This window comes from Salvelinus fontinalis, chromosome 14 (assembly GCF_029448725.1).
Source record: "Salvelinus fontinalis isolate EN_2023a chromosome 14, ASM2944872v1, whole genome shotgun sequence".
In the NCBI taxonomy this organism is placed as follows: domain Eukaryota; kingdom Metazoa; phylum Chordata; class Actinopteri; order Salmoniformes; family Salmonidae; genus Salvelinus; species Salvelinus fontinalis.
The window spans coordinates 42,748,806-42,772,740 of record NC_074678.1 but is presented as its reverse complement, the minus strand read 5'-3'; the positions used below and the strand labels follow the sequence as shown (position 1 = coordinate 42,772,740).

At 42.7% G+C, this 23,935-nt stretch overlaps 2 protein-coding genes across 2 annotated transcripts in view; both read right to left on the bottom strand.

Annotated features, from left to right (window-relative positions):
• Positions 1–18,946, bottom strand: part of LOC129810903 (ceramide synthase 1-like) — a 44,378-nt gene extending 25,432 nt beyond the window's left edge. Inside the window, exon 1 of the mRNA XM_055861885.1 lies at positions 17,611–18,946. Coding sequence (XP_055717860.1) covers positions 17,611–17,865 — 255 coding nt within the window. The 5' untranslated portion in view covers positions 17,866–18,946. The remainder of the gene's footprint in view (positions 1–17,610) is intronic.
• Positions 18,947–20,013: 1,067 nt separating this feature from the next.
• On the bottom strand, positions 20,014–23,445 carry LOC129810900 (coatomer subunit epsilon-like). Its single transcript, XM_055861879.1, has 10 exons — positions 23,298–23,445; positions 23,026–23,088; positions 22,718–22,818; positions 22,455–22,607; positions 22,314–22,367; positions 22,090–22,171; positions 21,724–21,879; positions 21,218–21,286; positions 20,754–20,828; positions 20,014–20,417 (listed from the first exon to the last, which is right to left on the bottom strand). Exons 1-10 carry the CDS (start codon positions 23,397–23,399, stop codon positions 20,364–20,366), a joined length of 909 nt encoding a protein of 302 aa, XP_055717854.1. The 5' UTR covers positions 23,400–23,445; the 3' UTR covers positions 20,014–20,363.
• Between the last annotated feature and the right edge of the window lie 490 nt (positions 23,446–23,935).

Sequence of the window (23,935 nt, the reverse complement as noted above, 5' to 3'; positions counted from 1 at the left end):
TACCTTCAGCCTTGGTTATTAGGACTCTACCTTTTAAAGATAAGTCCCTCTGTAGCCATTGATTTAGCTTCTTCTGTTTTTTTTAATAAGAGGGTTAAAATTGAGTAAGCCTCTAGACTTCTGATCCTTTGTAATGGTTATGCCTAAATATGTAAGTTCTTCTTTTACTGGAAAACCATAATATGAAGGTGTCACACAATCTTTACCAGCCATGAGTTCACATTTATTAATGTTAAGATATAGACCAGACATTGATCGATATGGGAATTTGGTTAGCATCTTTCAGAAAAAGTGTATTATCGTCAGCTTATAATAATTTATTTACCAGCTATGGAAATACCTTGTACAGGACTATTATTTGTAAGAAGTTGGGTGATTAATAAAAACAGGTACGGAGAGATAGGACAACCTTGCCTAATTCCTCTCTTTAACTCAGGTGCCATATTTCAATTTGATAGAGCTGTTACCATTTGTATAGAGAGTCTTAATAGTGTAATGAAACAGGCAGGGAGTAGGTCTCGAACCCTCGACCTTCTAGCCCGAAGTCCAGCGTGCTATTTTCCGCACTTATAAACCCAGGGTCGTTACACTACTCCCCTCCTTTCAAAGAGTGTGTCCTCGCGCTAGCTTGCGACTCTACGTCTTACAGGAACGCGCTCACCGGCCAAGCACACGCACTGTCGTGGATGCAAGGTCCGATCACTTCTGACACCAATGTAATGAAACAGGCAGGGAGCAGGTCTCGAACCCTCGACCTTCTAGCCCGAAGTCCAGCGCGCTATCAACTGTGCCGCAAAAGCATACTCGTGCGGCAGAGTCGATTTCCGAGCTTATAAACCCAGGGTCTCTCAAGGGAGTGGAAGAGGAACTGATGCTCTACTGTGTCAAATGCTTTATAAAAATACAAAAATAATATGAAGCTATCCTCGGTTATTAGGTCTGAGTAGTCATGTATGTCTAATACTAGTCTGATATTGTTAGAAATATGTCTGTTCCTCATAAAGCAAGACTGTTTCATCAATGATTGCATCCAGGACTTCTTTAATTAACTAATTTTGCAAGTAGTAAGGCTAATATCTTATAGTCCTTATTAAGAAGACAAATTGGATGCCAGTTATCGATGAGCAGCACTTATTTTTTAGGCTTGCCGAAAATAGTCATGTACAGCGAGTTTATAGAGCGAGCCGCGACCAAAATAGAGAGTAGACGCGTTGCTAGGCAACTAACAGACGCAAGCTGTAGGGAGCAGCACTGGAAGAGAGAGAAACAGCACAAAGCACTTAACAGCTGCTAGGCTTGAAAAGTTTCAGAGAATTTCTCTCCTGTTCTACTGGTTTTCATATGAACTTTCTTTCGTTGTCTAGAAGCCAAAAGCACAATCCTAGTCATATTAACAACCCATTCTATTTGCATATTTATGTCAGGAGTGTGCCAGAGCGCAGAATAACTAATGATTTTACGAACGCTCAACACTCGTTGAATATGGCCGGTGTCAGCAAACGTCGGCAAAAAAACGTTATTAAATTGTTGCCAATGTAACAGTTACGCTCTGGATAACATGAAAACAGCCTAAGAAGCTCTGTTAGGTCGAGTGAGGTGTTCTGTCATTTGTGTCTGTTATTGAGATGGCCCTCAACCAATCATGCTATTTTGTTTGTTTTTTTGCTATTTTGTTTGTTTTTTCGCCTTGTTCGTAACTTGTTTTGTACATAATGTTGCTGCTACCTTCTCCTATGACCGATTGGAGCTTCTAAACATCAGAACTGGGATTGCTCACCTCAAACTGGACAAAGAGTTTTTCTTCAATGAGTCGGACGCGAGAGATATACTGTTGACACCCGACCAGGCCCCGATCCCAGTTATTCGCTGGAGAAGGAAACGTAGATTTCGAGGCAAAAGATCAGGGTGCTTTGTGAGGACCAGGCGACGAGTGGCTAATCTGCCCTTGCCCTCCGGTCTGCTAGCTAATGTTCAATCGCTAGAAAATAAATGGGATGAGCTGAAAGCACTGATATCCTACCAACGGGACATTAAAAACTTTAATATTTTATGCTTCACCGTGTCGTGGCTGAATGACGACATTAAGAACATAGAGCTGGCGGGTTGTACACTCTATCGGCAAGACAGAACAGCAGCATCTGGTAAAACACAGGGCGGGGGCCTATGCATTTATGTAAACAGTTGGTGCGCGATATCTACGGAAGTCTCAAAGTTTTGCTCGCTTGAGCTGGAGTATATTATTATAAGCTGCAGACTGTTACGGAGTCTAGTTGATAAGTACTCGACTAGCCGGACTGTTCCCCGGACTCCGCGTGTAGGGATTTGTACAATTCTTGAACAAGGCTATTGAACTTGACATTGGTGTGTCTTTATTCCTTCATCCAACATATCATACTGAAACACAGACCTCACTATTTACCCAAAGAGTTTATCTGTTTTTTTTCATAGCTGTCTATATACCACCACAGAGCGAGGTTGAAACTACATCCGCACTAAATGAGCTGTATTCCGCCTTAAACTGTAAAACGTTAAACCAGAGGCGGAGTTCCTAGTGGCCGGTGACTTTAATGCAGCGAAACTTAATCAGTTTTACCGAATTTCTATCAACATGTTAAATGTGCAAAAGGAGGTAAAAAAAAAAATCTAGACCACGTCTCCTCCACACACAGAGAAGTGTACAAAGTTCGCCCTCGCCCTCAATTTGGCAAATCTGACCAGAACTCTATCCTCCTGATTCCTGCTTACAAGCGAAAATTAAAGCAGGAAGCACCAGTGACTCAGTCTATAAAAAAACTGGTCAGATGAAGCAGATGCTAAACTATAGGACTGTTTTGCTAGCACAGACTAGAATATGTTCCGGGATTCTTCCAATTGCATTGAGGAGTACACCACATCAGTCACTGGCTTTATCAATAAGTGCATTGAGGATGTCCTCCCCACATTGACTGTATGTACATGGATTACAGGCAACATTCGCACTGAGCTAAAAAGGGTAGAGCTGCCGCTTTCAAGGAGCGGGACTCTAACCCGGAAGCTTATAAGAAATCCCGCTATGCCATCCGACGAACCATCAAACAGGCACTACCAACGATGGCAGTGAGAGGAAGCCAAGTAGCCTGCAGTGGGAGAACATGGAAGCAGATGGATTTTGGCAGACATTCTGCACATTTTCTCATTGATGAAACATTTGATCTCAATACAGTTTTCTGTTTCCAAAACTAGAATCTGTTATGAACAGAGTGGACTGCGTTTTGTAGACTTTAACCTTTGCCAAAGTTATACAAAATTGCGTTGTTTAGGAGTGCAAAGGCGAATTGAGTTATTGCAAACGCGCACTTCACATAGTAGGCGTTCCCTAATGGAAATATGCAGATGTATGCTACAACGAGCTAATAGGATCTCACTAGCTCGTGCTTGGCTCTGCCCACCTCCTTGCTTGTTCTGCCCGCTATGACTCATTTGTTCCCATTGGAAAAAACAAGCTGTGGTCTATCTTTGGTTACACTCTCCCAGATGTGTAGTTCATGTAGGGCTAACTATCCTGTTGCTATGCTAACCAACAGGCTCTGGCAGAGGCTGGTCTAACAGGCTGACCACACCGCTCACGTCGCATGCGCGAGCGTGGCAAAATAAATGTTGAAATCTATGTTATTCAATTATAGCACCCACACTGCTCGCGCGCGCCAACAAGCATCTGCGTTGCCATGGGCTAAAATAGAAGTCCTTTCTATTTCTGACACAGATCGCGCTGCAAGTCCTGCCTTTCCCATCTCCTTATTGGTTTATAGAAGCAGGTACCCACGTGCCATCTCCTCATTGGTTATACCCACGTGGGTGACTGAAAGACGAACGAGGTCAGTGGCGGTAATGCACCTAATTTATGAAAGTTGCCAATCGCAATATAAAGTCAAGAGAATAAAAAGCATGTAAAGAAGAGAGATGACTAGAAACGATTCGGTTGACCGTTTTATGTGTGGATTAATTTGCGGAGTAGAGGACCTTGTGCATTTCAGGTAAAATAACAACTCAATGTTTATATCCCAGGACAAATTAGCTAGCAACAGCAAGCTAGCTAAATAGGCCAAATTAGCTAGCAAGTGCAAGCTAACGAGCTAAATTGCCATAAATGTTTAATGCTTTTCGACCTGTCCCCAAATTAATATTAATATTGTTGGTTTTGATATTTTAACCTGGTGTCGTGATCGTGTTTGGTGTGGGGGGGACAAAATACATTTATGCACGATGGCGCACGCGCGCAGCCGGTTTGGGTTCCATGTGACAGCGTTGCGAGATGGGGAGGAGGAGACGGACAACAACACCAGGTGGAAATAACAGAAAAATTTGCTATTTTCCTACAATTATAAATGTGCGGAAGTACACTAGCCCTTCAACTGCCTAACGAGAAACTTCCACGTAGGCCTAAATCCTGTTCAAAAACCACTGAAAAGTATTAAACTACGGTCCTACCTTTAAAAAGCATGGAAAGTGGGAAACTCATTGTCAACAGGCTGGAAATCTATTCCATCCTACTACTAATGAATGGTCCCACCACAACTCTCTCAAACTCTGGGCTCTCCTGCGCTATGTTGTGCTGAGGAGACAATGAGCTCCGATTTCCCTTGCCCTCTCAATCGTATTGTCATAGAGTAGCCTTGTTGTTGGGGTTACAGAGCTCTGCCAAGTTTGACAGCCACAATGTGCTGTTTCTCTACAGAGGGACATGTTTTGTTGTTGTGGTCAAGGCTGTGCATTCTAGCTTGCCAGGGGAAAGACAGCCGGTAAACACAAGTTATTTATAGGAGTTGTTAGGTTAATCATAATAAATGAGTTCCTGTCTGCTTCTTCATACTCTATTTTGTTAAAGCCAGTTATATAGAGACCGGCTACACTTAATCAATATTTATATGAGAGGATGTAAGGATCATCTCTTTAATTGAGGGCTGCTGGGACTTTTAATCAAGACCAATAGTTTTACTACACTACTACAGTTTGATAACAGTAGTCGTTAAGCATGTATGTGTGACTTGTCATGGCTCATGTCAGACGGTTTTAGAAATTAGAATAACCAGGAAGTTAGTTAGTCAGGGGAGATGTTGACAGAGTCAGTAGGTAGTTGCCCCTAACCACTGATACAGGGTCAGATTATATTATGGTTTACAGTAGGATCTGATCCAAGACCTGTGGTTGAGGGCACCTTCTACATCAAGTGGTTTTGAAACATAGCCCAATGCTGATAAGCCCTTAAACCAGGCTAACACTGTCAAGTACATGCATTTGCTGCGAGCGGGAGGCAGGAATTCATAAGAGGGGTTATAAACTGCTGCTGAGTGCGTTTCAGTTAGGCTTGGCACGTTTGCCCGGATCCTGAGAGGCTGTGGAGAAGCAGGCAGGCAGACAGGCCATGTATCAGTGCCGAAATTGGCCCCGTTAATAAGAGCTGGCTGTGCTGCGCCAGCTTAGCCGAGCCCTGGCCCCAGTTGCAGCACTATAGCAGCAGGAAGTGGAAGTCAGGCATAGTGCACTTTCACACCCACACTCACTAATAAATATACAGACAGTCAAGGCAGACACGCACACACCCACACTCACTAATAAATATACAGACAGTCAAGGCAGACACGCACACAGTCATACACTGACCTCCTTGTCATATAGGCAGGTGTTCAGCAATAACATAACAGTACCACCAAGTGTAAGTGTTAGTTAGTCATAAACAGCATCCCAATGTTTTACACATGGCAAACACTGATACAGAGAGCCTTTAGGGCCCAACAGTTTACAGTCTGAGCCCAAGTCTTCTTAGCCGACACCTCTGCCCTCGGTGCAGTGCAGTGACCGAGATAAGACAGTGTAATAACAACAGTAACTACAAAGCCTGAAGGTGACTGACATCTCTGAGCCATCTGCACATCAGAGCTCAACAGTGTGCGTCTGTATCCTCCAAATAGAAAGTCCTTAAAAGGCGTTTTTCACAGTAAAGTCAGAGAGGCCATCTTATGTGAAGACATGTACCACATGACCACAATATCATACTCTCAGGGTCAGGAGTTTTTCCTGACCATGTGCACAGGAAGGAAAAAAAAATCCTAGTTATAGTCTATAGGTAACTAGTGCCCAGGGTTTTTACAGTGTGGTCTGGAGTTTGTAGTATTAGAGAGAGACTATTGTTGCTACATGAGGGGCAGTCAGTCAGTCAGTCAGTAGGTTCACTGTAGGTCCTGTCTCTCTCTACTCCCCCTCCATCTCAGATGCTTCTTTATATACCCATGCTGCCACAGAGACAGAGGTTGTGGGAATAGTCCCCTGATAGCTTCAAATATTTAAGGGAGTAGTAGAACAGGAGCACCCAGGAGATTTCAATCGGATGCCTTGTGTTTTATTTATGGCGTCCCTTAATTCTACGAGAGGCTGAAGTTGTTCGGCTATATTGGAGTACGCGGTGACACCCATTCCTCAGATGAAAGCTACATAGTTTAGCCTCAATGCGTCACTGGATGCTCATTTTCATTAACATGATTTACATTCCACTGAGCCCATTTCTTAATCACTGTTGCATCTTATGCAACACACACAAAACACGTAATTCGAGAAATACCCCAATAGTGTCACATCAGATTGTACAAGTGGAATTAATTATGAAAGGCCCGGCCATTTCCTATCCAGGGTCTGTCAATAGTAGTTGTGACTAAAAGGAAAAACAGCCCATTCCCTGACCCCATCTGAGTCAACATGATGATATAGCATTTAGCTTTACTCCTAACCCAGCCAAATGTCCAAATTAATAATGAGCTAAAAGCCACATCTGTTGGAACGGACATTGGAGCACCTCCCAGTCAACCCCAACAGTGCGAGAGACAGGGTATGGCAAATGCGATTAAAGGCAAATGCAGTTTAGCGGGATTCTCGGGCTGACGTTAGGACCATGCGGACACATGGAAGCGAGATCGAAGGCTGTTTGTATGGCTGGCTGTTTGTTTGGAGAGCACATCGACGCAGCTGCAGGGAACAACTTGGCTTTTTCTCAAAACAGTGCAGCGGTGAAGCTGGCTGTAATAGATGGGTTTGGCTAGGCAACTACTGTTTGACTTGACATCAGGGCTCAACATTAACGCTTGTCCTCTTGTACGGGACAAGTTACAAAAAAAATTTGTCGGACAAGAAGAATATAGATTTAAGTTGTCCGAAAGGACAACAAAAAGAAATTCACACTAAAATCACAATATCAAACAATTACACCGATCAGAATTGTATCAAAGGCCAACATTTGAATAATATTCAACTACATTTTTCATGTACATACAGTGGCTTGCGAAAGTATTCAGCCCTCTTGGCATTTTTCCTATTCTGTTGCCTTACAGCCTGGAATTAAAATGGATTTTGGGGGGGGTTTGTATCATTTGATTAACACAACATGCCTACCACTTTGAAGATACAAAATATTTTTTATTGTGAAACAAACAAGAAATAAGACAAGAAAACTGAAAACTTGAGCGTGCATAACTATTCACCCCTGCAGCCACCCCTGTGGCTCTACAAAGTCAATACTTTGTAGAGCCACCTTTTGCAGCAATTACAACTGCAAGTCTCTTGGATGACGTCTCATTCTTCAAGGCAAAACTGCTCCTGCAAGTTCCTCTGGTGTACAGCAATCTTTAAATCATACCCCAGATTCTCAATTTGGATTGAGGTCTAGGATTTGACTAGGCCAGTCCAAGGCATTTAAATGTTTCCCCTTAAACCACTCGAGTGTTGCTAAAGCAGTATGCTTAGGGTCATTGTCCTGCTGGAAGGTGAACCTCCGTCCCAGTCTCAAATCTGTGGAAGACTGAAACAGGTTTCCCTCAAGTGTATCCCTGTATTTAGCGCCATCCATCATTCCTTCAATTCTGACCAGTTTCCCAGTCCCTGCTGATGAAAAACATTCCCACAGCATGATGCTGCCACCACCATGCTTCACTGTGGGGATGGTGTTCTCGAGGTGATGAGCGGTGTTGGGTTTGTACCAGACATAACGTTTTCCTTGATGACCAAAAAGCTCAATTTTAGTCTCATCTGACCAGAGTACCTTCTTCCATATGTTTGGGGAGACTCCCACATGCCTTTTGGCGAACACCAAACGTGTTTGCTTATTTTTTTCTTTAAGCAATGGCTTTTTTCTGGCCACTTCCGTAAAGCCCAGCTCTGTGGAGTGTACGGCTTAAAGTGGTCCTATGGACAGATACTCCAATCTACGGTGTGGAGCTTTGCAGCTCCTTCAGGGTTATCTTTGTTGCCTCTCTGATTAATGCCCTTCTTGCCTGGTCCGTGAGTTTTGGTGGGCGGCCTTCTCTTGGCAGGTTTGTTGTGGTGCTATATTCTTTTCATTTTTTAATAATGGATTTAAATGATGCTCTGTGGGATGTTCAGAGTTTCGGATATTTTTTTATAACCCAACCCTGATCTATAGAGCTCCTTGGTCTTCATGGTGCCGCTTGCTTGGTGTTGCCCCTTGCTTAGTGGTGTTGCAGACTCACAGGACTTTCAGAACAGGTGTATATAGGCTGAGATCATGTGACAGATCATGTGACACTTAAATAAAGTCCACCTGTGTGCAATCTAACTAATTATGTGACTTCTGAAGGTAATCGATTGCACCAGATCTTATTTAGGTGCTTCATAGCAAAGGGGTGAATACATATGCACGCATCACTTTTCCGTATTTTTATTTTTTGAAACAAGTTATTTTTTTCATTTCACTTCACCAATTTGGACTATTTTGTGTATGTCCATTACATGAAATCCAAATAAAAATATATTTATATTACAGGTTTTAATGCAAGAAAATAGGAAAAACACCAAAGGGGATGAATACTTTTGCAAGGCACTGTAAATAAAAGGGCCTACAAGTCAAAGTGTAGGTGATATGCATACAGCCTCATGTCCAACTCGATGCGGACATGAGGGAGTCACCAACAAAAATCTGCCAAACTTTAATTTAGCATAAACTTTAATATAGTCATGTTTGACAAATATAATGAAGTTTAATTAACATTAACGTCGAAAAGCTTTATTCTGTCGACATACTTGAGGCACAGTTCGTGTCATGTTTTGTCTTTGATCTTCATGTCTTGTCCCTGTGCTTCCCTCTGCTGGTCTTATTAGGTTCTTTCCCTCTTTCTATTTCCTCTCTCTCCTCCTTCCTTTTTCCCTCTCCCGCTCTCTCTCTCTATCGTTCCGTTCTTGCTCCCAGCTGGTTCTCATTCTCCTAACGACCTTATTTACTCTCACACCTGTCCCCTATTTTGCCCTCTGATTTGAGTCCCTATTTCTCCCTCTGTTTTCTGCTTCTGTCTTTGTCGGATTCTTGTTTGATGTTTGCTGTTCTGTGTCCTTGTTCCGCCCTATCGTGTTTTTGCCTTCATCAGATGCTGCGTGTGAGCAGGTGTCTAGTGGTCGCGTCTCCAGTCGTTCATCTCTACTGACGAGAGGATTTCAGTTTTCCTGTTTTGTTTTTACCTTAGATATATCAGGAGTATCGTTTTTGTCTAAGACTGGAATAAAGACTCTGTTTCTATTTCGTCGCTTTTGGGTCCTCCTTCATCAGCATAACAGAAGAATCCGACCAAGAATGGACCCAGCGACTATGGATTCTCTCAACACTACCGTCAAGTTCCAGGGAGCAATGCTCGGCAGACACGAGCAGGAATTGTCTGCTGCTCGTCATGCCGTTGAGACCCTGGCCGCTCAGGTCTCCGATCTCTCAGGACAGTTTCAGAGTCTTCGTCTCGTACCACAAGCTACTTCCTGGTCTTCCGAGTCTCCGGAACCCAGGGTTAATAATCCACCATGTTACTCTGGACAGCCCACTGAGTGTCGCTCCTTTCTCACCCAGTGTGATATTGTGTTCTCTCTCCAGCCCAACACATACTCTGGAGAGAGAGCTCGGATCGCTTACGTCATATCACTCCTTACTGGGCGGGCTCGGGAGTGGGGCACAGCTATTTGGGAGGCAAGGGCTGAGTGTTCTGACGTTTATCAGAACTTTAAGGAGGAGATGATACGGGTCTTTGATCGTTCAGTTTTTGGGAAGGAGGCTTCCAGGGGTCTGGCTTCCCTATGTCAAGGTGATCGATCCATAACGGATTACTCTATAGAGTTTCGTACTCTTGCTGCATCCAGTGACTGGAACGAGCCGGCGTTGCTCGCTCGTTTTCTGGAGGGACTCCACGCTGAGGTTAAGGATGAGATTCTCTCCCGGGAGGTTCCTTCCAGCGTGGACTCTTTGATTGCACTCGCCATCCGCATAGAACGACGGGTAGATCTTCGTCACCGAGCTCGTGGAAGAGAGCTCGCGTTAACGGGGTTTCCCTTCTCCGCATCTCGACCATCTCCTTCCATCGGCTCAGAGACTGAGCCCATGCAGCTGGGAGGTGTTCACATCTCGACTAAGGAGAGGGAACGGAGAATCACCAACCGCCTTTGCTTCTATTGCGGTTCTGCTGGACATTTTGTCATGTCATGTCCAGTTAAAGGCCAGAGTTCATCAGTAAGCAGAGGGCTACTGGTGAGCGCTACTACTCAGGTCTCTCCATCAAGATCCTGTACTACCTTGTCGGTCCATCTACGCTGGACCGGGTCGGCTGCTTCCTGCAGTGCCTTGATAGACTCTGGGGCTGAGGGTTGTTTTATGGACGAAGCATGGGCTCGGAAACATGACATTCCTCTCAGAGAGTTAGGGAGGATCACACCCATGTTCGCCTTAGATGGTAGTCCTCTCCCCAGTATCAGATATGAGACACTACCTTTAACCCTCACAGTATCTGGTAACCACAGTGAGACCATTTCTTTTTTGATTTTTTGTTCACCTGTTACACCTGTTGTTTTGGGTCATCCCTGGCTAGTATGTCATAATCCTTCTATTAATTGGTCTAGTAATTCTATCCTTTCCTGGAACGTTTCTTGTCATGTGAAGTGTTTAATGTCTGCTATCCCTCCTGTTTCTTCTGTCCCCTCTACTCAGGAGGAGCCTGGTGATGTGACAGGAGTGCCGGAGGAATATCATGATCTACGCACGGTCTTCAGTCGGTCCAGAGCCAACTCTCTTCCTCCTCACCGGTCGTATGATTGTTGTATTGATCTCCATCCGGGGACCACTTCTCCTCGGGGTAGATTATTCTCTCTGTCGGCTCCCGAACGTAAGGCTCTCGATGATTATCTGTCTGCTGAAGGCATTCAGATGGATCCCGCTAAGGTCCAGGATGTCAGCGATTGGCCTGTTCCTAAGTCACGTGTCGAGTTACAGCGCTTTCTCGGTTTCGCTAATTTCTATCGGCGTTTCATTCGTAATTTCGGTCAAGTGGCTGCCCCTCTCACAGCTCTGACTTCTGTCAAGTCTTGCTTTAAGTGGTCTGGTTCCGCCCAGGGAGCTTTTGATCTCCTCAAGAAGCGTTTTACATCCGCCCCTATCCTTGTTACTCCTGACGTCACTAAACAATTCATTGTCGAGGTTGACGCTTCAGAGGTGGGCGAGGGAGCCATTCTGTCCCAGCGCTTCCAGTCTGACGATAAGGTCCATCCTTGCGCTTACTTTTCTCATCGATTGTCGCCATCGGAACCCGAGGGGATTCTCCCTGAAGGGCGTGTTGTCGGGTTGACTGTCTGGGGAATTGAGAGACAGGTAAAGCAAGCACTCACTCACACTGCGTCGCCGCGCGCTTGTCCTAGTAACCTTCTGTTCGTTCCTGTCTCTATTCGTCTGGCTGTTCTTCAGTGGGCTCATTCTGCCAAGTTAGCTGGTCACCCCGGCGTTCGGGGTACGCTTGCTTCTATTCGCCAGCGGTTTTGGTGGCCTACTCAGGAGCGGGACACGCGCCGTTTTGTGGCTGCTTGTTCGGACTGCGCGCAGACTAAGTCAGGTAACTCTTCTCCTGCCGGTCGTCTTAGACCGCTTCCCATTCCTTCTCGACCATGGTCTCAGATCGCCTTAGACTTTATTACCGGTCTGCCTTCGTCAGCGGGGAGGACTGTGAGAGCCGCCAATAAACGTAGGATTAAGAGTCCTAGGTATTGTCGCGGTCAGAGAGTGTGGCTTTCCACTCGTAACCTTTCCCTTACGACAGCTTCTCGCAAGTTGACTCCACGGTTCATTGGTCCGTTCCGTGTCTCTCAGGTCGTTAATCCTGTCGCTGTGCGACTGCTTCTTCCGCGACATCTTCGTCGCATCCACCCTGTCTTCCATGTCTCTTGTGTCAAGCCTTTTCTTCGCGCCCCCGTTCGTCTTCCCTCCCCCCCTCCCGTCCTTGTCGAGGGCGCACCTATTTACAAGGAACGGAAGATCATGGACATGCGTTCTCAGGGACGTGGTCACCAGTACTTAGTGGAGGGGGAGGGTTTCGGTCCTGAGGAGAGGAGTTGGGTTCCATCTCGGGACGTGCTGGACCGTTCGTTGATTGATGATTTCCTTCGTCGCCGCCAGGGTTCCTCCTCGAGTGCGCCAGGAGGCGCTTGGTGAGTGGGGGGGTACTGTCATGTTTTGTCTTTGATCTTCATGTCTTGTCCCTGTGCTTCCCTCTGCTGGTCTTATTAGGTTCTTTCCCTCTTTCTATTTCCTCTCTCTCCTCCTTCCTTTTTCCCTCTCCCGCTCTCTCTCTCTATCGTTCCGTTCTTGCTCCCAGCTGGTTCTCATTCTCCTAACGACCTTATTTACTCTTTCACACCTGTCCCCTATTTTGCCCTCTGATTTGAGTCCCTATTTCTCCCTCTGTTTTCTGCTTCTGTCTTTGTCGGATTCTTGTTTGATGTTTGCTGTTCTGTGTCCTTGTTCCGCCCTATCGTGTTTTTGCCTTCATCAGATGCTGCGTGTGAGCAGGTGTCTAGTGGTCGCGTCTCCAGTCGTTCATCTCTACTGACGAGAGGATTTCAGTTTTCCTGTTTTGTTTTTACCTTAGATATATCAGGAGTATCGTTTTTGTCTAAGACTGGAATAAAGACTCTGTTTCTATTTCGTCGCTTTTGGGTCCTCCTTCATCAGCATAACAGTTCGTGCAGATCAAATGGTCACGAGGCCAGCACAGCACATCACCCACCTTGAATCTGAACGGAGGCAGTCAGCATTTAGAAACGATTTAACCATAAACATAATTGTTTAAAACCTGGATGTTTTATGTCATTCTATGAAGCATGTCTTACCTTGTTTCAAAGTAGCCTAGCTTAGTGAAAAATAAAACCATACAAATTATATTAATTTCATGCCATTGGAACCAGCATTTATTGCATGTTCTATTGGTTTACAAATCAACGTTATTTTACTGTCCAGCAGCCAAAGGCCAATCCTAGTCATATTAGTAGGGACGTCAAACGATCAGGCTGCTGCACAGACACTATGGAGAGGCTAGTCTATAGTACCCGGTTAAATTGTGTTTGAGAGCATTTTTTTACTCTGTAAATGGTTAAATGAGTGTGAAATCGTTTGAGTGGGCAACATATACTGTCACTTTAAATTGACATAGAATTATTTTGCCATATTAAAGTATTGTATATTCCACTAATTTCCCTGGAAATAGGACCATTTCTGTTAATACCTTACACAAGCTTACATTTTCACCTCAAAGAATTGAGTGGAATTACACATCCATTTTACCTCAGATTGGTGATATTATTATAAAGGTTTATAGTCACCATGATGACATAAGACTGATTGCTTAAAATAGATCAATATCTTTGGTTTGTTACTGTTGATTTTGTCACACGTTGGGATGCGCAGGACTGAAATGGCACAACAAATTTGATAAGGTCTCTCTATAAAAGTCTCTGGCCACACACCAATACATGGATTTGACAAACAATCACTTAAATAGCAGCCAACTGTTTACACTGTTGATATCCTATGCCTCGTCATGATTAATTTAAGTCAGGGATGGGCAACTGGTGGCCACCCCTATTTTCTTTCTTTTTTTACTCAGTCGGGTCTCAACTTACTGTTGCGAGTTAGAATAGTAGAATACACAAGGTGCAATTTCGAAATGTGGTCGTGCATCAGCAGTTCTTCTTCTGTTATGTCAGTCACTGTTAGTCACTCAATTAGCCCATGTCAGCTAACATCTTTTAGATTGCTAAGTTGACTGGCCGCTAAACTATCTAAACTTATCATGGTCAAATTACTGGATGAGGGATCCCCAATGATTTTGTTAGTCAGTCTCACTCAGATATCATATCAAAAACAGCAAACATTTCTCTCCATCCTATGGCAAAATGTGTAGAATTGCAGGAAATTAAGTGTAAAAAAGTTCAATTTCCTCTCCGACCCATGGCAAAATGTGTAGAATTGCAGCAAACTTGCTTTAAAACGGCAACATTTTCTCTACACCCCAAGATAAAATGTATAGAATTGCACGAAATTAACTCCGAAACAAAAACTACAAAATCTTGCTGTCAAGAGGGGGGCCACTAAAATATTTTGCTCACAATGTTTTACATTAAAGTTGCCCATCCCTGGGTTTACGTTAACTAACAGAAATAGTGGTCTGTTCCCTTTCCCGTGATGGCAGCCTCCCGAAATCAACATCCAACATTCCAAAATATAGATATAAGCCTTCTACAAGTTCTCATTCAACCAAAGATGTGTAGGTTATTTCAAGTTTCCGTGTAGCCTTTGAATAGTGTTAGTTTAAAAAGTGCTACACTCCAAAACGTTTGCCCCCTGTTCTATTGATTTCAGCGTGATATCGATGGAAGTAGTTAACCAAAAAGTGTTGCGCTACACTTACCACATTGGCGACCCACTTGAATCAAAATGCATCACTTCAAAATGTAGCTAGATGTCTTCTACAAACTGTCCTCTAACCAGTGATGTACACATTAGTCCTATATTCTGTGAGTTAGAGCTGTGTTAGTTAACAGGACACGCAACCTCATCTCCCCCTACCGAGCTATGGATTTCAACGTGATAATTGATATACAGTGCATTTGGAAAGTATTCAGATCCCTTGACTTTTTCCAGATTTTGTTACGTTACAGCCTTATTCTAAAATTGATTAAATAATATTTTCCCCTCATCAATCTACACACAATACCCCATAATGACAAAGCAAAAACTGTTTTTTAGAAAAAAAAACTGAAATGTTTGACATTTACATAACTATTTTCTTTACTCAATACTTTGTTGTACAGCCTCAAGTCTTCTTGGGTATGACGCTACAAGCTTGGCACACCTATATTTGGGGATCCTCTCAAGCGCTGTCAGGGTGGATGGGGAGCATCGCTGCACAGCTATTTTCAGGTCTCTCCAGAGATGTTCGATCGGGTTCAAGTCCGGGCTCTGGTTGGGCCACTCAAGGACATTCAGAGACTTGTCCCGAAGCCACTCCTGCGTTGTCTTGGCTGTGTGCTTAGCTCTGTTGTCCTGTTGGAAGGTGAACCTTCACCCCAGTCTGAGGTCCTGAGCAGGTTTTCATCCAGGATCTCTCTGTACTTTGCTCCGTCCATCTTTCCCTCGATCCTGACTAGTCTCCCAGACATTGCCGCTGAAAAACACCCCCACAGCATGATGCTGCCACCACCATGCTTCACTATAGGGATGGTGCCATGTTTCCTCCAGACGTGACGCTTGGCATTCAGGCCAAAAAGTTCAATCTTGGTTTCATCAAACCAGAGAATCTTGTTTCTCATGGTGTGAGAGTCCTTTGGGTGCCTTTTGGTAAACTCCAAGCAGGCTGTCACATGTATTTTACTGGGGAGTGGCTTCCGCCTGGCCACTCTACCATAAAGGCATGATTGGTAGAGTGCTGCAGAGATGGTTGTCCTTCTGGAAAGTTCTCCCATCTCCATAAAGTAACTCTGTCAGAGTGACCATCGGGTTCTCGGTCACCTCCCTGACCAAGGCCCTCTCCCCCGATTGCTCAGTTTGCCGGGCGGCCAGCTCTAGGAACAGTCTTGGTGTTTCCAAACTGGAAACAGGATGCACCTGAGCTCAATTTCAAGTCTCATAGCAAAGGGTCTGAATACTTATGTAAATAAGGTATCTGTTTTTTTTTAAGTAATAATTTTTCTAAAAACCTGTTTTCACTCTGTCGTTATGGGATATTGTGTGTAGATTGATGATGGAAAACATTTATTTAATCAATTTTAGAATAAGGCTGTAACGTAACAAAATGTGGGAAAAGTCAAGGGGTCTGAATACAAAACTCCTTCCCCTGTCACTTTGCCATACTCTTGGTTTAGCTGAAATGATACCCGTGGCGGGAGAGTCAGAGTCTGTGTATCTCTCAGCAGAGCTTTGAGTCCCCTACTACTGTCATGGAGCCAAAAGCTGGGAGGATTATGAATGTATTAATTCATTGATAGGCAAAGATATGCTAATGAGGTGTAACACATTCATTGATGGATAACTGACTGAATGTGTGTGGGGAAAATAAAATAGACGCTAGCTACTAGGCTACTCGAAAATAAATGACAAAACAACCTAGAATTGCTGAATATTGCTTTTTTGATGATAGTTTGAACACGCACCAGGAAACCACTGTCTTAGCCCACTTGTGTTAGTGCTGTGACAGTAGCTTGAGAGATAATGCTACTGTAGTAGTAGATCTCACATGCATTGATTTCCTCATCAGTCTACGGCCTTAAGAAAAAAACAGTTCCAAAAGGGTTCTTCGGCTGTCCCCATAAGAGCACCCTTTTGGGTTCCCAGATAGAACCCTCTGTGGAAAGGGTTTTATATGGAACCCAAAAAGGTTCTACCTGGATCAAAAAGCGTTCTTCAAAGGGTTATCCTATGGGGACAGCCGAAGAACCCTTTGATGTTCTAGATAGTCTACACTCGTAGAAAAAATGTGCTGTCTGTGGCTTCCATGTATGTGTCCTTAATCTCCTCAGCAAAGCTTGCTTGCCACATCTCTGCTCTGGTCTTTGTAACCCGGGAGTTAATATTTTATTGCAGAGTCATCAGCTGAGGTGAAGGGTTTCCGTAGTCTTAGTGAATCAGTTTCCTGGTATCTGATCCTGATTTTGACTACAACAGTGAATTTTGCTCTGCCCGGAGTACGCATAAAGTACCCTCTCATGTGCATTTTACCATTAAGCCTATGGTCTCATTAGTGTTCTCAAGTACCCCCTGTGTTCGTAGAACCCCTGGTTGGGAACTACAAGTTGACACACTAAAGGTATCTGAGTGTAGCGTGTAGGCCTTCCTCAGAACAAAGGTATTCCTCATATGCTTCAATTTGATGGGCATCATGATGAACTTGTCAGGAGGACAAGCCCCAGTACAGTAGACAACAATTGTTGAATTCAGCAAGGAGAATAATTTATGTTTTTATACCAGAGAGAAAAGGACCAGTGTTTCATATAACCTGTGGTGGGCTTGAAAAGTGAAATGTAATTCATCATAATTGAAATACAATGGTTATCTTATTTCACTAATACTGCAAGGAATATGAAACATGTGACATAAACGCCTTTATAAACACCCAATGAAGGCTGAACTCTGATAGAAGGCTCCTGTAATTAGGGAACGAGAATAAGGCTCATGGTTCTTGAAGTAAAGAGGGAAATGCTGTATTTCGTGAAGAAAAGTGTATGTGAATGTATAGTATGTAAAACTGAGGGGAAAGCTGGGTGTGGGGGTGTATCTACCTTGAACAGACATTCTGTTAGTCCCCGTCGTATCTGCGTCCACATAACGGCGCACATGAAGAAAAGGCCGATTTCGGTCCATGTAATATAAGCGTTATCCAGGAGCGTCCTTTTAGAGAGCTCTAGACCGCACGCGCTGCAGTCACTCAGGGCATTGAGCATCACAGCAGACGCTCTCGTTACGAGAGCCGTATAGCCAGGCATGGGTTCCACCTCCCCGACTCTCATACTGTCATCATCGGTGTGACTGTCCATTGTGGCGGCACGAAAAACGGCGATTTAGAAGGTAGCCAGGCAAGATCCCGACGTTTTCAAGCTACTGTATCTAGCTAGTTATAAAGCTAAACGAAAAACGAAAAAAAAAACTTTAAGCAGCTTAACCTAGTCTCAAGTGGCCTAATGTTAATTATTTGTTTCTAAATTAGGACGTGGGCTCATTTCACATGAAGACAATTTATGTCTGATTGGATTATAAACCTACAAAAACCATGGGTAAACCGGCTGGATTTATTTAATAGCCAACGTTAATTACCTAGCTATAATTATTAGAATTACAAGCTACTGTATTCTATGACCTAGTAAACATTGGCCAGAATTTTGGCAATTCTTCTTTTACGCATACTACATCAAAATGTTGGTAACGTTAGCTTGTTAGACGCCTAGCTCGCTAAATTAAATGTACACAATACCGGATACACCAGCATTTAAAACGGCTACCAAACTAGCTAACGTCAGTTGAATCTATTAGAGATTAGATGTAACTGTAAAATCACGTTCGTGTTCCAAGAAAAACAAATCCAGTAAGTATTATTAGCTATCTGGATAGCTACCTAAACTAAAGATGTGCCATACTAGAGAGCAGTACAGTCGAGGTATCACATGCGATTCTTGTGAGGCCAACGTTAAATTCTGTCTGATCTCCGTTATTCGCCTTATATAACATATCTTCGTCATTTCATCAACTAGAATAACCTATTCCTAACAGATACCAAACCAGTGGTCCTGAAACATTTCTAATGCTAAGAAAATAACCAGTAACGCCGATAAACGTCCAGATATCCTCACAATGTTCGCCTTCCTCTGTCGTTCCGCTGCTAGTCGTGTCCTGTGGTGTCTGTGATGCTGCGTCTTGACAAGTGACAGAAAAATGCGTGCTGTTTTAATGGGAATCAATGTAGAACATGATTCCACACGGCACTTGAAACCTCTCTGGTTACAATATTAAAAGTACTGCTAGTAAACGTTTTTACTGGCACGACTATAATGTTCAGCACCCGCACCTAAAACCATTCTAACTAATTGAATGAAGAAAAAGCAGAGGAGCTGTGACGTAATTATGGTCCACTACTTTCAACTACTGGGATTTTTTAAAAACTGAGATAATTTAAAGCGACAGCGCAACATGTAACAGCAGAACGATGCACACCAACAACACGATGTCGACTGTTCCAGAAAACACATTAAAATACTATGAAATGCATTTACTCCATGTTCAATCCACTTCAATCCGTGTAGATGAAGGGGAGGACAGCGGTTAAATAAGGATTTTTAAACCTTGAGACATGGATTGTATATGTGTGCCATTCTGAGCGTGAATGGACAAAATATGTAAGTGCTTTTGAACGGGGTATGGTAGTAGGGTGCCAGACACACCGGTTAGAGTCTGTCAAGAACCAAGCACTGCAACGTTGCAAGGTTTTCATGAATTTAATGGCCCACTGATTTACAAAATGTATCATTTCAAACACATAAAGGGAGAAACATTGTCTACCTCTAGTGAGGTCTCGTCGGGCCATAATCCACGAATTTCAATAGAACGGTAAAAAAAAGAAGAAAAAGGCGAGTAAACTCTGATCGCGGTGAAAAAAGTAACGCTCCCTATACATTCTTCCGCAAAAGGTGGGTAAACTATTAGGCAAAAAAATTATTGATAAACTGTGTGTACCCTCCACCACTGGTTTCACACTGACACCAGTGGAAAAAGTACCCAATTGTCATACTTGAGGAAAAGTAAAGATACCTTAATAGAAAATGACTCAAGTAAAAGTCACCCAGTAAATTCCTACTTGAGTTTGTCTAAAAGTATTTGGGTTAAAATATACTTAAGAATCGAAAGTATAAGTATAAATCATTTCAAATTCCTTATCAGACGGCACCATTTCCTTATTTTTGTGTTTAGTGAGTCCGCAGGGATGACCAGGAATGTTCACTTGATAAGTGTGTGGATTAGACCATTTTCTTGTCCTGCTAAGCATTCAAAATGTAACGAGTACTTTTGGGTGTCAGGGAAAGTGCATGGAGTAGAAAGTACATCATTTTCTTTAGGAATGTAGTGAAGTAAAAGTTGTCAAAAAAATAAATAGTAAAGTACAGATACACCAAAAAACTCACACTGGGTGTAAACCGGGTCATAAAACATTTATTGTACATTTTAGAGGAATGCTAAAAGGAAACAGTGACAGGAGGCATTTCTCAATGAGAGAAATGCAGATGTTACAAACATCAAAGAGACATTATCAGAAGGGACATTTCATGTACTACAAATACCTGCACGTGTGAGTATAAAGAAAATCTGTGTAAGGTAATAATATTATTATTCAATCTTTTTATTCTTCAAATTTCTAAACATGCATGTCAATTTTAATTTATACAGTTTGCCGTTTCCCATATTGATAGACAAAAAGATATGGAGCAATCAGTTGTTTGTCCAGTATTAATAATGTTTTGGGGTCCAAACAGATGTCTCCATTGTCTCACGCAGTTGCAGTGGGAGCATACTGCATTGTCAGTCTGTCAAATTCATTCTCCTGAGGTAAAAAAGGAGAAGCATTTAACACACGGTAGAAAATGTTTAACTAGCGACACTGTTGTGGACAGAAATAAACTGGTCTAACGAATAAAACAACCTGACTTTTCAATGTTGATTTACACTTTTTTTTACTTGGGAATTATGTGTAGTGAAGACTATGAAATTAAAGTCAAAACTAGTTTTAAATGCTTCGACTAGATATGCTGCAGTGCTCACCAATGAAATAATTTCATTTACTCCAAGAAAGCTAAGGTTGACCAACAGCTGTAACAAGGAAGAATGCATTGTTTCAAGATGAAGTAGAACTGTGTAAGGACAAATGTAATCAACGTACCTTGGTCAGGTAGTCTTTAAGGAAGGGGTGAGCTCTATGGGCATCTTTCAGTTGAGAGAGATACCTGTTGGTTACCTGCAAACAGATACAAAACAGATTGATGCTAAGGAAATTCATGCCTATAAAAACATTGATCATAAATCATTAGAACAAGGTCTTATCTATATACACCTCAGGTGAGTTAAATAACCTTGATGGGTAATCAGTGATTACTTTGACCCCCATTGAAGAAAGCATTCTGTAGATAGTCAAGATTCTATTGATCATTTACTCACTATCACCTCAATTTCTTTGGGGGGGGGCTTTATCCCTAGAACTTTGAAGTTTATTGCTATTCAAGGAGAAGGGCACTAATGTGCAAGATATCTGCAAATTGAATAAACCCCCTTTTGTCATTCCAAAGCTTTGATAATGTCCGACAAACATTTCTCAGTATCTGTGGCAAAACTGATGCAAAGTCTCACCTCAGGAGCTTTGCCTAAGTGCTGGGTCAGCACAATCAGGTTGATCAAAGTCTCAGGGTGGCTGCTATCCTGTTAGGGGAAAAACAGACTCTATAAGAGGTTGGAAAACTCCCTCTTTTTCCTCACAGAAATGTCTCGATGCACTGTATGACCTCGCTCGTTATCCCGCTTCATTCATACATGTTCCATCACATTTTCTGAAATATGAATATAACTGCATTACTATTGTATTTCTATCACCTACTGGTCAATTGCTAAAATTGCAAGAATTTTGCTTATGAAGACACTAAACTTGTATTGATGTGGTTGGATAAGACAGACACCACTAATTGGTTTAACTAATTCAAATTGTACTATTAAAATGTCTTCACTGTAACACCCTATAATGTTATGCTATCAAATAGTGTTCATCTATATTTAAACACCCCTCTACACATCTACAAATTAATCTCTGAAATATGTCTACAGTTGATTAAGATAAGAGTGCATTTGAGGTAAGTAATGACCTTGTCTAGTGCCTCCTGGAGAACCCCCTCTGCCTCCTCCCACTTGTTCTGGGCCATATGGCAGGCAGCCTGGCCATTCAGCAGAAGCAAAGTGGGGGAGTACTTATCCGACATCTCCTGGAAGATGTAGTAAGCATCCTGCAGCTTCTCTCCTCCCTGAAAAAAAAGGGAACGTCAAGTCCTTTTTTTCTTCTTCTGTTGATCAGAAGACAGAAATTGAGTGGACTTCAGTCCTAAATTGATGACACTTTTCCATTGAGAGTGGTGCTCTGTCAAAAGCCCATTTCTTTCAGGTGAGGGGCAATGAGGCCCGCTCCAATGATGTATTATAGCATGCAGGGATCTTCGCTATGGGCTGATACTCACAACAGCGATGTTGACCCAAGCCGTGGACAGTTGGGTCAGTGTGGCATCCTCGTCTTGCTCCTGCATCTTCTTCAGCTCTTTCCTTCGTGTCAAAATAAGTAAACAAACCATATATGACCAACACTGAATCATATGCTCAATTTGCTGAATCCTTTTATAACTAAATTGACTTAAAAGTACTTAAAAAGTTACTTAATCAGATGGTGTGTGTCAAGTGGACATACCTTGCCAAATCAACACGGTCTAAACTCAGCAACACCTGAATGGTCATTGCCATGCTGAAAAAAAAGAGGGACATTCACGTATCACATAACACATAATAACAGGGGCTACAAACGTGAATAGTATCCTGTGATCGTCCTTACCACTCCAGACTTTCTCCCTGGTGCAGGGTCCTCAAGGCAGCATCCGAGTTCATCTCATGGTAGTAAATGGATGCAGCCATGAGCAGGAAGGTTGTGTTGGCCACATCTACATTCTTGCTCATCTTCTTGTCAAGTTCAGCCACAATGGCATCCCTGCACAAGCAACAAAGACAGCAATATTTTTACACCACCAGAGGAGTCGACAAAAAGCATTTCACTTTAATTAATTGGGTTGTTATATTGACTGTTTAATGGAATAAAACCTTTTGCCCTCGTTGGCGCGATATTCAGCAAACATCTTGACAGCCTGGAGTTCTGGCGAGGAGCTGGCCTTGATGTCATCCATCACCACAGCATACTTCCTCTGAAATTATACAAATGAAAACTGATACAATACTGACAGGCAGTGTCTTAATGGCAATTAAAATGGAGGCATCTTCAGATGATAAAGTTATAGTTCAAGATTAGACAAAAACAATATAGTAATTTATTGCACAGTGACACTAAGGTTACACTCACGTAATTTGACGTTCTAATAAATATATCGCCATCTGTGCAATTATGAAGTTACCTGGGCAATATAGGCTCTGTACAGAAACATGTCTCTCTCAACCTCCTTCTCAGGTGTTGATGGCTGTAAAGAGGAAAATAGCAAGTAGGTGATGTTTTTGATTTAACATCATCTATTAGTTCATTGAATTGCTTTTATAACAGAGATGTTAACGTTAGCAGCTAGTACTAACGTTAGCTGATTAGCTAGCCAGTTCAAACGTATTACATCGAGACTACAGAAAGACTAGCTATTAGCCATGTTGCACAAACGGTTTATCAGCAGATAATTACCTTAACTTTCTGGGCTTCATTGATACATTGTTGATAACTGCCAATGTAATAAGCATTTTTCACATCGAAGAGTTCATCAACATCTCCTTGTTGCGTCGCCATGTTGACTGGATTACTTCCTAGACACGTAGCACCGACGCGTCATCATACAACGTATTGAACACGTTCAAGACAACTCGGAAACAGTGTTGCAAACTCCTCAGTAAGGAAAGTAGCTATTGGCTGTCCTGAAAGTCGCTAAATGACGTAATCGCCTAATTTGCATAATTGACCATGCGCATGTAATTGTGATGAACGCTGTAGGAGAGAGGAATAACGTCGTGGGAGAGACAAAAGGTGAGTAAAAAACACCCTAAATATGTTTAGAACTACAAATGAACTTTCTTCTGTCGATTCTTGTTTTTTTTTATATCACAATTCCAACCCTCCTCCTTTATCCGGGCTTGGGACCGGCAAAAGTGACCCAGAAGAGACACTCTGGCGGAGTTAGTTAGTTTTTTATTATTATTATTATTATTATTATTTTTATTTATTTTTAGTTTAGTTTTCTTAATTTGGTTTGGTTTTTAACCTTATGGTTCACTTAGGAGCCTACAACAAGTCACAGTAAAACATGAACATTTTTAACCATAACATTT

Coding starts and splice junctions, on each gene's coding strand:
- LOC129810900 (XM_055861879.1), bottom strand. CDS start 23,399: ATGGCGACGCAACAAGGAGATGTTGATGAACTCTTCGATGTGAAAAAT. Junction 22,368..22,454: donor CAGGGAGAAAGTCTGGAGTG/GTAAGGACGATC, acceptor CTTTTTTTTCAG/CATGGCAATGACCATTCAGG. Junction 20,418..20,753: donor TTAAAGACTACCTGACCAAG/GTACGTTGATTA, acceptor TTTTTACCTCAG/GAGAATGAATTTGACAGACT.